Source organism: Prinia subflava, chromosome 1, assembly GCF_021018805.1.
Source record: "Prinia subflava isolate CZ2003 ecotype Zambia chromosome 1, Cam_Psub_1.2, whole genome shotgun sequence".
In the NCBI taxonomy this organism is placed as follows: domain Eukaryota; kingdom Metazoa; phylum Chordata; class Aves; order Passeriformes; family Cisticolidae; genus Prinia; species Prinia subflava.
Genome location: NC_086247.1, coordinates 152782782 through 152796216, shown reverse-complemented (window position 1 = coordinate 152796216; position 13435 = coordinate 152782782). Strand labels below are relative to the sequence as shown.

Sequence of the window (13435 nt, the reverse complement as noted above, 5' to 3'; positions counted from 1 at the left end):
AGGGACACACCACCCTGTCCCATGATCATTTAGAGCTGGGAAAGGTCAGGATGGAGATGGAGGTGCCCAACACTGGTGTCACCAAGGGCAAAATGCCTGTGCCAGGGTCATTTAAAGAGGAAATGGTGAAGAAGGCAGGAAGGGAGGGTGAGGATGGAGACAAAGGTGTCCAAACTTGGTCTCACCCGATCTCAGGATTGTTTAGCATCAGGAAGGGTGAGGATGGAAATGAGGAAGGGGATGAGGGTGGAATGAGGATGGAATGAGGATGGGGAAGAGGATGGGGAAGAGGACGGGGAAGAGGATGGGGATGGGGACGGGGACGGGCATGGGGACAGGATGGGGATGGGGATGGAGACACCGAGGTGCCAGCTCACACCTTGCTGTTCTGGAGCAGGCGGATGATGTGCTCGAAGCAGTTGTTGCTGAGGAACACGGCCTGGAGCACCGGCCGGTCCTGGCAGTTCAGCATGGCCGGGATGGCGTCTACGGACAGAGAGCCCAGCTCAGCCCCGCCCCATCCCATCCCATCCCATCCCATCCCATCCCATCCCATCCCATCCCATCCCATCCCATCCCATCCCATCCCATCCCATCCCATCCCATCCCATCCCATCCCATCCCATCCCATCCCATCCCATCCCATCCCATCCCATCCCATCCCAGTATCCCATCCCATCCCATCCCAGTATCCCATCCCATCCCATCCCATCCCATCCCAGTATCCCATCCCATCCCATCCCATCCCAGTATCCCATCCCATCCCATCCCAGTATCCCATCCCAGTATCCCATCCCATCCCATCCCAGTATCCCATCCTATGCCATTCTATCCCATCCCATCCTTTGGAGAATTCCCACCCTCCAATCCAGCTGGAACCAGGCCCCATTTGCAGAGGGATTTGGGACACAAAGGTCACTTTTGTCACCCTGAAATCCTGGCTGGTATGGCCCTGGTGAGGGGGAAACCTGTCCTGGCACTGGAGATCCCATCCCATTGATCCCATCCCATTAAATCCCATTGATCCCATTGATCCCATCCCGTCCCGTCCCATTATCCCATCCCATCCCCACGCCCCCAGCCCGCACCCCGCTCCCAACCTACCCAGCATGAGCACCCGCAGGGCCACGAGGCCGCCGGCCGCCCCGGGTGCCGGGGCCGTGGCGGGGAGGTGGGAGTTGAGCACCCTGAAGTATCCGTCCAGGAGGCCGCGCAGGGAGCCGGGGCCGGGGCTGGAGCCGTGCAGGACGTGCACCGCGGCCACCACGGCGCGCAGCGTCGCCCGCAGCAGCGCCGGGCACGGGGACGCCGCGGTGCCGCCGCGCTGCAGAACCGCCAGGAGCGCCTCCAGCGCCGCGGGGGTGAGGGCCTGGAGCGCGTTGGGCTGCGGGATGGGGACAGAGGGAATTTGGGAATGCGCAGTGGAATGAGCCCTTTACTGATCCCGTTATTTACTGAACCCTGAGAGCTCCAGCGCTGCGGGGGTGAGGGCCTGGAGCGCGTTGGGCTGCGGGATGGGGACAGTGGGAATTTGGGAACCCACGGCGGGGTGAGCCCTTTACTGATCCCGTTATTTACTGACCCCCACGAGCTCCAGCGCCGCGGGGGTGAGGGCCTGGAGCGCGTTGGGCTGCGGGATGGGGACAGTGGGAATTTGGGAATGCGCAGTGGAATGAGCCCTTTATTGATCCCATTATTTACTGACCCCCACGAGCTCCAGCGCCGCGGGGGTGAGGGCCTGGAGCGCGTTGGGCTGCGGGATGGGGACAGTGGGAATTTGGGAATACGCAGTGGAATGAGCCCTTTATTGATCCCATTATTTACTGACCCCCACGAGCTCCAGCGCCGCGGGGGTGAGGGCCTGGAGCGCGTTGGGCTGCGGGATGGGGACAGAGGGAATTTGGGAATGCGCGGCGGGGCGAGCCCTTTACCGATCCCGTTATTTACTGACCCCCACGAGCTCCAGCGCTGCTGGTTTTACCCTGGGGGGTGTGAATTATTAATTTAATTGATTAACTGATTTAAATGTAATTTAAATTATTAAATTTAAATCAGTTAATCAATTAAATTAATAATTTCGGGATTATTGATTAAACTGGGTTTTTTTTAATTGCTGCGGAAATTAAAACTGGTTTCGGCTCCAAATTTTTAATCCAAGGATTTTCCAGCTTCCAGCCCAGAGGTCAACTGGAGGTGAAGCAGCAGCCTCAGTTTAAGAGCTTTCCATAACTTAATTATTTAATTAATTTTAATAGTTAAATTTAATACTTAAAGAAAACCATTTAATTAAACAATTTGAGTTAATTATATTTATTAATTATATTTATTAGTTATATTAATGAATTACATTAATTAATCACATTAATTATTAATATAATAACTTATATAACAGTATATAGTATATAAAAATAAATATAAATTTATGTATTTATTAGCTAAAGTTTATATATTTCTTATTATTCATTATGCTATTATTTATTAGCTATTTAATAACTAGAATTTCATTCAATATTTTAATTATTTTATTTAATTATTTACATATTTTATTTTATTATTTCTTGTATTTACATAATTTATTTTATTGTTTCTTTTCTTTAGTCCTTTAATTGTATTACTTAATTTAATTATTTTATTGATTTGTTTATTTTTATTATTTTGTTTTATTTAATTCTCTAATTCTTAATTTAATAAATGATTTTAATAACTTTATTTAATTTTTAACTATTTTGTTTTGTTTTATTTAATTTTTTTATTTTAATTCTTTAATTTAATTCTTCAATGTAATTACTTAATGTAACATTTCTGAGCTGATCCCACCAAATTTAAGGCTGGAATGGTAAACAGGATTTTTAAAAGCTTTGGAAAACTCAGTGGTTTAATTCCAGCCTTGGAATGAGTAAAACATTGGGGTTTATCCCTGGAGTGAGGAGCTCAACTCCTCCCCGTCTGCTTCCCAAGGGTACCTTGGATCCGGAGAGGATGGCTCCAAAAAGATGGATAATCCGGAGCTGGATCGCTTCCGGGAGCTGCTTCCCAGCCTGGAAACTCTCTGTGAGGATGAGGAGGGAAAGATGTCATGAGAGGAGAAAACAGCAAAAAAACCACCCCAAAAATGAAACAGAAAAAGGCCCTTTTCTAGCTAAAAATAGGGAAAAATCCTTTTTCTGCCCCAAGAAACGTGAAAAATCTCTTTCCTACCCAAACCCACCCCACAGGGCTGCTGGACCCTGCTGGTGATGGAGAGGATGAGGATGCTCCAGGTTTTCCAGCTCTGGTTGTGCCAGGAATGGGGTTTTGTCCCCAAAAAAGGGGATTTGTGCCAGACTCGGGTCAGTTGGGGATTCACGGGGTGGAGTTCTGGGGGATTTTTGCAACGGTGCTGCCTCTAAAAGGGGATTTTGGGGCTTCCCTGGGAAAAAACCCCTTTGTGTTGATTTCTGTGGGTCCTGCAGGTGGTGCTGGCCTTAATTCCTGCTTTGGGATCCTGTTCCTCTCCCCAGGACACGGGAGCAGCTACAGCATCCTAAATTTCGGGGGCAGGGGTAGGATAACCTGGAACAGGTACAGGACCCTGTATTTGCCCTGGAATCCTATAATAATCCTGAGACAGGTACGGGATACCCTGGAGCAGGTGTGGGATCCCATCCTTGTGGGATGAGTGCAGGATAACCTGGATATGGTGTGGGATCCCATCTTTGTGGGATGAGTGCAGGATACCCTGGATATGGTGTGGGATCCCATCCTTGTGGGGTAAATATGGATACCCTGGAGCAGGTGTGGGATCCCATCTTTGTGGGATGAGTGCAGGATACCCTGGAGCAGGTATAGGATCCTTCCATTGATCCTTGGATCAATACCCACCCCTGAATACGACATCCCTCCATGGATCCTATAAATATTCCCAGATCCCACCCCTGCCCCAGCAGCCCCCCTGTCCCTGGACACTCTCCACCCCTTGGGATCCCACACTGACCTTTCCCATTCCCAAATCCCGCTTTTACCTTGGAAAAAGGCACCGAACTCGGGGGGCAGCGGGGCGGGGGAGAACTTGTATTTGCTCTTCTCCTTGGCGCTGATGGATTCCCTGGAAAGAGAGGGGTGAGGGCGGGATTCCGGGATGGGGGAGGGATTTTGGGATGCGGGGGGTGCCCCTCACCCGCTCAGCTGCCGGCGCCAGGTCTGGTAGGGATCGAGGAAGCACTCGCAGAGGTGCAGGGCGTGGAGCATCCCGTTTTCCAGCTGTGCCCGGTTTTCCAGCTGTGCCTGGCTCTCCAGCTGTGTCCCATTTTCCGGCCGCATCCCCTTCTCCAGCTGTGCCCCATTTTCCAGCTGTGCCCCATTCTCCCGGCTCTCCAGCTGTGTCCTGCTCTTCAGCTGTGTCCCATTTTCCAGCTGTGTCCCATTTTCCAGCTGTGTCCCCTTCTCCAGCTGTGTCCTCTTCCCCAGCTGTGTCCCATTTTCCGGCCGTGTCCCCTTCTCCAGCTGTGCCCAGCTGTGCTCGTCCCCTGGGATGCTCCGCAGCTGCCGGGAGAGCCGAGCGTTAATCCTTGACACGCTCCAAAAAATGGGATGCCTTTTTGGGGGGGAAAACTCCACTTTGGGGGGAGGATGGGATAATCAATCAACAATCAATCAATCAATCAATCAACCAACCAATCAGAGCACAGAGCAGCACAAGATGGGATGCACTGACCAATCAGCAGCCAGAGTCACACAACCCGTAGGGCTGCTGGCCAATCAGAACCCAGAGCTGCACTGACCAATCAGCACCTGGCACTGCAAAGTTCTTGGCCAATCAGCACCAGAGTAGCACAAGCTGTGGAGTCACAGACCAATCAAATTACAGAGCAACACAACCTGTACAGTTCTCAACCAATCAACATCAAGAGTCACACAAGCCGTAGACTCATGGACCAATCAGCATCCAGAATCACACAACCCATGGTCTTGCTGGCCAATCAGATTCCAGAGCAGCACAACCTATGGATTCCCTGACCAATTGGCATCCAGAATCACACAACCTATAGAGACACTGGCCAATCAGAACTCACACAACCTGTGGACTCACTGACCAATCAAATCCCACCACAGCACAGTCTGTAGAGTTCCTGACCAATCAGAGCCCAGATTCACATAACGTATGGACTCAGTGACCAATCAGTGCTGAGCCCCTCCCCAGCCAACCAGGCTGTGCCCATTCCTATTTCCATGACCATTCCTGTTCCCATTCCCATTCCCATTCTTATGACCATTCCTGCTCCTGTTCCCATTCCCATTCCCGTTCCTGTTCCCATCCCCGTTCCCATTCCCAGTCCCATTGTTGCGCCCATTCCCATTCCCATTCCCATTCCCATTCTTATGACCATTCCTGTTCCCGTTCTCATTTCCATTCTCGTTCCTGTTCCCATCCCCGTTCCTATTCCCAGTTCCATTGCTGTGCCCATTCCCGTGCCCATTCCCATTCCCATTCCCATTCCCGTTCCCATGACCATTCTAGTTCTCATTCCCATTCCATTCCCATTTCTGTTCCTGCTCCCATTCCCGCTCCCATTCCCATGATGGTTCCCATTCCTGTCTCTGTTCTCATTCCCCTTCCCGCTCCCAGTCCGTTCCTGTTCCCATTCCTATTCCCATGACCATTCCCATTCCCATGACCATTCTTGTTCTCATTCCCATTCTGTTCCCATTTCCATTCCTGCTCCCATTCCTATGACCGTTCCCATTTCTGTTCCCATTCCCACCACCATTCCCATGACCGTTCCCATTCCCGTTCTCATGACCATTCTCATTCCTGTTCCCATTCTCGTTCTCATTCCCGCTCCTGTTCCTGCTCCCATTCCCACTCCTGTTCCGATGACCACTCCCATTCCCGTTCCTACTCCCATTCCCATGACCATTCCCATTCCCGTTCCCGTTCCCATTCCCATTCCAGTTCCCATTCCTGCTCCCGTTCCTGTTCACGCTCTCGTTCCTGTTCCAATTCCCATTCCTGTTCTCATTCCCACTCCTGTTCCTGCTCCCATTCCCACTCCTGTTCCCATTCCCATTCCTGCTCCCATTTCCTATCCCCGTTCCTGCTCCCACTCCCGTTCCCACTCCCATTCCCGTTTCCACTCTTGTTCCTGTTCTCATTCCCGTTCCCGCTCCCGTTCCCACTCTAGTTCCCACTCCCGCTCCTGTTCCCATTCCCGTTCCCGTTTCCTATCCCTGCTCCCGCTCCCGTTCCCATTCCCGCTCCCGTTCCCGCTCCCGGTTCCCACCTGGTTCCCGCAGAGCCTCAGCAGGCGCAGCACGTGCGGGAGGCACCCGGGGGTCCTGTCGGGCTGGATGTTCTCCAGGTTCCTGGAAGGGAAAACATCGGGAATTCGTCCAGCACGGGGTGGGGGAGGGAATTTGGGGAGGGGAAGGAGGAAATGTGGGAGGGAACAAAGTGCTTGGGGCAGGGAAAATGCTATTAAATGTTATTATTATTACATTTTAAACAAATTTTATTAGATTACATGGTATTAATAATTTTGTTATTAATAATAAAGATAACATTAAATACTGTTATTTTTAGAGATGGGATGCAACTTGGGGGGGAATGATGGAATTTTGAGGGGAATAATGTTTTCCTGTATTTATATTTTTATTATATTACATTTTTATATTTAACATTACATTGAATATTATTATTATTAATAATAATAATTGTTACTAATAATGATTAATAATAATTATTATTCTTAGAGATATGATGCATTTTGGGGAGGATACTCCACTGGGAGAGAAGGACAGAATTTTGGGGGGAATAATGGTTTTGATCATTAACTTTTTTTATTATATGACATCATTTATTATTATTATTATTACTATTGCTAATCATGTTTTTTTTGCAAGGACTCTACACTGGGGGGGAATGACGGAATTTTGGGGGAAAAAAAGTTATTTTTTAACTGTTACATTTTAATTTTGATTGTTTTGCATTAATGTTATTATTAAAGTTATCACTCTTAGTATCATTATTGTAATAATAATAACAATAATGTATTTATGTATTTATGTATTTATGTATTTATGTATTTATGTATTTATGTATTTATGTATTTATGTATTTATGTATTTATGTATTTATGTATTTATTATCACAGACAAGATGCACTTTAGAGCGGATGCTGTGATTTGGGGTGATCCCAGATTTCCCGGGGGGGCGATTTCCCTCACGGAGGAATTCTGTGGGGTTTTTTTGGGGTGGGGGCTGCACGTCCCCAAAGTCCCCCGATGCTTTGGGACAAGCTGGGCACTGGGGGGGGACACAGGACCCCCGACACCGGGGCTGATCCGGGCTGGGAATGCGGCACCGGGATTGGGGGGATCGGGGGGGATTTGGGGTCACCCACCTGCAGATGATGATGAAGAACTTGAGGAGCAGCAGGGCCTGGCCCAGCCCTGTCCCCCTGTCCCCGTCCCGTGTCCCCAGGGCCACGCTGTGCCCCAGCCTCTGGCTCAGCACCTGCAGCACCTCCCGCGGCAGCGCCGGGATCTCGGCGCCCGGATCCTCCGGCCTGGGCGGGGTCGGGGTGCAGGATGTCACCCCTGGGCCCCCCAAAACGCTCCCTGCCAGCGCCACCCCCGGTTCCGGCCACGCGGGGCGGATGAGGCCCCGCCACCGCCCCCACGCTCGGCAACCCGGGCCCCACGGGGGGGGCTGGGGACAGCCGAGGGTTTGGGGGTCACTCGGGGCCTGGGGGTCTCTCGGGGGGGTCATCCAGGGGTGTTGGGGTCATTCATGGGAGTCACTCAGGGGGGCTGGGGGTCACCTACAGGGGTCATCTACGGGATGTCTGGGTCAGCCTGGGGTCCTAGGGGTCACTCAGGGGGGTCATTCAGGGGGGCTGGGTTCATCCATGGGGGTCACTCAGGGGTGTTGGGGCCATCCAGGGGTCCTAAATGGGGGGGATCACTTTTGGGGGGGGCCTTTAGGGGTGCTGGGGTCACCCGGGGGGGTTGGAGACAGCTGAGGATTTTGGGGATCACTCAGGGGTGCTGGGAGCCATCCAGGGGTCCTAAATGGGGGTCACTTTGGGGGGGTCCATTTAGGGGTGCTGGGGTCACCCAGGGTGGTAATTCAGGGGTGCTGGGAGTCACTCATAGGGGTCATCCTGGGTGGGGTCACTCAGGAGTGTTTGGGGTCACTCGGGGGTGTTTGGGGTCATCCTGGGTGGGGTTGCTCAGGGATGTTTGGGGTCACTCAGGGGCTGTTTGGGGTCGCTCAGGGATGTTTGGGGTCACTCAGGGGTGTTTGGGGTCACTCAGGGCTGGTTGGGGTCGCTCGGTGGGGTCACCCCGCGGTTTTGGGGTCCCACCTGCGGGGCTCCAGCGAGGGCAGGGCGATGACCCTCTCGAAGCTGGTGACGAAGGCCTCCAGCCACTGCTGCAGGTAGGACAGGTCCTTCTGCAAGGGAGGGCGGAGCTGGGGCCGGCAGCCAATCACGGCTCTCCATGGCCCCGCCCCACAGGGATCGGCCAATCACGGCCAGAGAAACCAGCCCCGCCCACTCAGGTGTGTGACACACCCCTGGGACCACTGACCAATCACAGCACAGAACCACGCAAACTGCGAAGCCTCTGACCAATCAGGGCCTAGCCCAGCACTACCTGTGCACTCGCTGGCCAATCAGCAGCCAGAGCCACACAACCTGTGGAGGCACTGAGCCAATCAGAGCCCAGCACAGCACAACCTGTGGAACTCACCGGCCAATCAGGTGCAGAGCACCTGTCCCTGCAGCCAATCAGGGCACAGCGAGCCCTGCCCGGCCCAGCCGCGGTTGTGAAATGGGGACAGCGGGGACAGAGGGGGACAGAGGGAGACAGAAGGGACAGAGGGGACAGTGGGGGACAGTGGGGGACAGCAGGGACAGAAGGGACAGAAGGGACAGAAGGGGACAGAGGGAACTCACTCAGGCTGGGCACCCCCCTGGGTGCCCCGAGGTGGCACCTCCAGGTGTCCCCTGTCCCTGAGCACTCCTGTGGGGCACCTCGGGGTCACCCCCAATCCTGGGCACCACACGTGGTCACCCCCAGTCCCTGAGCACCCTGAGGTGACACCTTTAGTGTCACCCCTGTCCCTGAGCACCCCAACAGGGCACTTTGGGGTGCCCCATGTCCCTCAGCACCCAATGCTGCTCCTTGGGGTCATCCTTGTCCCTGAGCAACCCGAGGTGGCACCTTTAGTGTCACCCCCGTCCCTGAGCACCCAGTGCTGCCCTTTGGGGTCACTCACAGCCCTGGGCACTCCAGTGCATCCATTTGGGGTCACCCAGGTCCCTGTGCACCCCAGAATGGCACCTTGGGGACCCGCACACACGGATGCAGCACCCTGGGTGTCTCCAGAGTGGCACTTTCGGGTCACCCAGGTCCCTGAGCACCCCAGAGTGCCACCCTGGGGACACGCACACCCCGATGCAGCACCCTGGGGTCACCCCGATCGCTGGCTGTCCCCAGAGTGACACTTTGGGGTCACCCACGTCCCTGAGCACCCCGTTCCCCCCCAGTGCAGCACCCCGGGGTGTCCCCCCTCGGCAGGGACCGTCCCCCCGTGGACCTGCCCCCTTTTCCGGGATCCGGCGGCTCCGGGCGCTCCCCCCAAGGTGGGGGTACCCCAAAATCCGCCTGCCCCGGACCCCCCGCTCCGCCCCGAGCCCCCGCGCCGGGCCGGGGGTGTCCCCAAAGGCGGTACCTGTCCCCGGGGGTGGCCGTGGCCATCCATGGCCCCGCTGCCGTGGGAGCGGCGCCGGCGCAGCGGGGCCGGAACGGGGGATGGGGGGGTGCTCAGGGGGGCCCCCCCTTTTTGTCACCGCTGTCGCTTGTGCAAAGGCACCAAAAAAACCCCAGAGAGCTCAGGAAATGCCAAGTCACCCGCGGCCCCAACGGCGCTTCCTGCCCGCCGCGGCCCCGCTCGGGGACACCGGCCCCGCCTGGGGACACCGCGGGGCCACCGCGCCCTCCGGGCCGGCCCCAGGAGCTGGGCTGGTGCATCCCGGTATTCCCTGGAAACACAACCCCGAACCCGGCCCTGGGAGCCGCCCGGTGTGGAGTTTGCCGGTTCTCGGCAGCCCGAAATTCCCGGGGCGCCCACCCGAAATTCCCGGGACGCACCGGGAGCTGCGCCCCGAAATTCCCGGGGCACACACCCCGAGCTGCGCCCCGAAATTCCCGGAGCTCCTACCCCGAGCTGCGCCCTGAAATTCCCGGAGCTCCCACCAGGAGCTGCACCTTGATATTCCCGGTGGGCCCTCCTGGAGCCGGTGTCCCGAAATTCCCGGAGCTCCCAACCAGAGCTGCGCCCCGAAATTCCCGGGGCACGCACCCGGAGCTCCCCCCCGAAATTCCCGGAGCTTCCAACCGGAGCAGCGCCCCGAAATTCCCGGTGGACCCTCCTGGAGCCGGTGTCCCGAAATTCCCGGGGCACCCACGCAGAGCTGAGGTCCCGAAATTCCCGCTGCGCCCACCTGGAGCTGCTGTTCCAAAATTCCCGGGGCGCCCACCCGGAGCCGCATCCCGAACCCGGAGCTGGGGTCCCTAAATTCGCGCTGCGCCAGCCCGGAGCGGGTGTCCCGAAGTCCCCGGGTACCGGTGGCGGTGCCACCCCCGGTGCTGTCGCAGCCGGTTCCCGGCTGGCAGAGCCTGTTCGGCCGCTTCTGGGCTCGGCCGGCGCGGAGCCGCCTGGGAGCGCCGGGAACGCCAAACCGGGAACGCCAAACCGGGAACGCCAAACCGGGAATGTCGAACCGGGAACGCCGAACCGGGAATCCAAACTGGGAATGCCGAGTCGGGAATGCCGCCCCTCGGCCGGGAGCCCCACCACAAGTGGCAGTGACAAAGCCGGCGGGATGTCACCCCCCCGCACGGTGACACCGAGTGACCCCGCGCGTGCTGGCGGTGGGGTCACGCTCCCGCCGTCCCCTTTGGAGGGGGGACAGCACGGGCACCCCTGGGGACAGCCCTGTCCCCTGCCAGCGCCGGTGACAGGAGCGCTGTCCTGCTCTAAAGACACCCCTGGGATAACGCGGCCATGCCCGGGCCACCGGCGGGGGGACAGTGACAGGGCCGCTGCCATGGAGGGGACACTGCTGGCATGGAGGGGACACTGCCACCACCTGGGCCATGTCCCCCAAGCCTTGTCCGTGCCAGGCCCTGGGGACATTGCTGTGGCAAAGGCCACAGGGTTTTGCTGGGTGACCTCGCAGAGGAGGTGACACTGGGGTCTGGCCATGTCCCCAGTGCCTTGGAGGTGGCACGGCCACCCCACCGGTGTGGCACAGCGAGCAGGACACCCTGACAAGTGACACCGTCCCCACACAACCGTGGGTGACACCTGTGCCACGATGGCAACCTGCAGGGCCATCAGACCCCTGTGGCACCGCACGTGTCCCCACGGACACCCGACAGTGTGGCATGTGTCCCCTGCCACCACACATACACCTGATGGGTGGCACCTGTCCCCACTGTGTCCCCTGCCACCACACACCCACCTGATGGGTGGCACCTGTCCCCACCGTGTCCCCTCTGTGAGCACACACAGCTGAAGGATGGCACCTGTCCCCATGTGACCACAGGCACCTCAGCGGTGTGGCACCTGTCCCCACATGGCCACAGTCACCACAGTGGTGGCACCTGTCCCTTGAGGCTGTGGCACCTGTCCCCAAGTGGCCACAGTCACCTTAGCAGTGTGGCACCTGTCCCTGTACAATCATGGTCACCTCAGTGGTGTGGCACCTGTCCCCAGAGGACCACAGACACCTCAGCGGTGTGGCACCTGTCCCTTGAGGCTGTGGCACCTGTCCCCAGAGGACCACAGTCACCTCAGTTGTGTGTCATCTGTCCCTTGAGGCTGTGGCACTTGTCCCCACAGCCACAACTGCCCCGATGGAGTGGCATCTGTCCCCATGTCACCCCCTGATGTCCCTGCCCAAGTCCCCCGGCTGTGTCCCCCCACAGTGGGGTGACCTTGTTCCGGGGTGCAGAGGAGGGTCCCGGGTGACATCGCGGGGCCAGCTGAGGTGACAGACCCCAGGGATGTCCCCAACCCTCCCGCCGTCCCCTCCCTGGGGGGTTTTGGGGTGTAATTTCCCCCCCAAAATCCATCCGGTCACCGCCACCTGCGGGGACAACGCCGCGGGTGACACGGGCTGGGGGTGACCCTTGGGTGCCACCTGGGGACAGCGCCGGGGGTGACACGGGCCGGGGGTGACCCTTGGGTGCCACCTCTCCTCCAGGACCCGCCCCCCGGGGGTAACTGAGGACAAAACGAAGCACGAGGCCCTTTTGGGGCGGCACGAGGCAATTTTGGGGCGGCGCGGGGGGGTCCCCGCCCAGGGACCCCCTTAGGAACCCCCCCAGGACTCGGCAGAGGCTGCCGGGGGTCCCCAAAACCACCGCCCCCCTCCCGTCAGAGCCCGGCGTCCCCACCCTGTCGCCGCTCCAATGTCACCGCGCACCTGTCGCCGGGCGGTGGCGCCGGGAGCGGAGGGGACACGCGGAGCCCCCAAAAACCTCCCGGGGGCTTCAAGGGACCCCCAACCCCCCCCGGGGAGCGGCGAGGGGGGCGGGGGGACCCCGAATTCCCTCCGGGAAGGGGCAGCGGGGCGGGCGGGGGATCCCCGCGGGACGCGGTGTCCCCGGGGGGGGTCACGGGTGGCTCCGGGGGCCAGGCGGGCGTGGGGACACCCCGCAGGTGACACCGGCGAGCGGGGGGGGGGACGCGGTGGCGCGGGGGGACCCCACGGGGGGGTTTGGGGAGCCGCGGGATGTGACAGCGCGGGGGTGGGGACACGGCCAGCGGGGGGATGCGACAATGGGGGACAAGAGGGGATGGGGACACGGCGGAGGGGGCGGGAATTGGGGGGGGGGGGTGGAGCGGGGACAGAGGGGGCGCAGCCAGCGGGGGTGGGGGGGTGCCCCCGCCGCAGAGCCCGCCCGGGGCTGGCCGTGCCCGGTGCCCGGTGCCCGGTGCGCGGTGCTCACCTTGGCGAAGTAGAGCATCCAGAGCTCGCAGAGGCGCTCCCGGGAAGCCATGCCCGGGGCCGGCCCGGCTGGGAACGAGCGGCGGCTCCGCCCCCCCCGAGCCCCCCCGGGCCCGGCCATGGCACCTCCCCCAGGTGTGGGGGGGCGGGGCCCGCCCTCCACCTGCCCGCGGGGGGGGAGCGCCCGCCCCCCGCCCCGCATTCCCCCTTCCCCGCCTGCTTTCCCTTCCCGCATTCCCGTGTTCATAAAGGGGAGATAAAAGGGGGTGAGGAAGGCAAAGCCCCCCTCCTTCCCCCTCAAATAATTAATGCCAGTTAGTGCAGCTGAACCTTGCTCTCCCTTGGAGATACCCCGAACGAACAAAACTCGACGGTTTCGGCTTCTTTTCCCTTTTAACCTCCTTTTAAAGCATTTTGAAATGTTTAATGGA

The 13435-nt window shown here is 58.0% G+C and overlaps 1 protein-coding gene across 3 annotated transcripts in view; it reads right to left on the bottom strand.

Annotated features, from left to right (window-relative positions):
* The window catches only part of NBEAL2 (neurobeachin like 2), a 30852-nt gene extending 17723 nt beyond the window's left edge, over nucleotides 1-13129 (bottom strand). For 2 of the 3 annotated variants that reach the window (XM_063417530.1, XM_063417539.1), the window contains exons 1-9: nucleotides 13006-13129; nucleotides 8346-8434; nucleotides 7380-7544; nucleotides 6261-6342; nucleotides 4157-4521; nucleotides 4002-4084; nucleotides 2964-3049; nucleotides 1105-1384; nucleotides 380-486 (exon numbers count right to left, since the gene is read on the bottom strand). In XM_063417530.1, the coding sequence (XP_063273600.1) occupies nucleotides 380-486; nucleotides 1105-1384; nucleotides 2964-3049; nucleotides 4002-4084; nucleotides 4157-4521; nucleotides 6261-6342; nucleotides 7380-7544; nucleotides 8346-8434; nucleotides 13006-13125 (1377 nt within the window). In that variant the 5' untranslated portion in view covers nucleotides 13126-13129. Of the gene's footprint in view, nucleotides 1-379; nucleotides 487-1104; nucleotides 1385-2963; nucleotides 3050-4001; nucleotides 4085-4156; nucleotides 4522-6260; nucleotides 6343-7379; nucleotides 7545-8345; nucleotides 8435-10490; nucleotides 11050-13005 lie in introns of those variants that run through there. The other variant, XM_063417545.1, reaches the window with a different exon arrangement.
* Nucleotides 13130-13435: the final 306 nt, after the last annotated feature.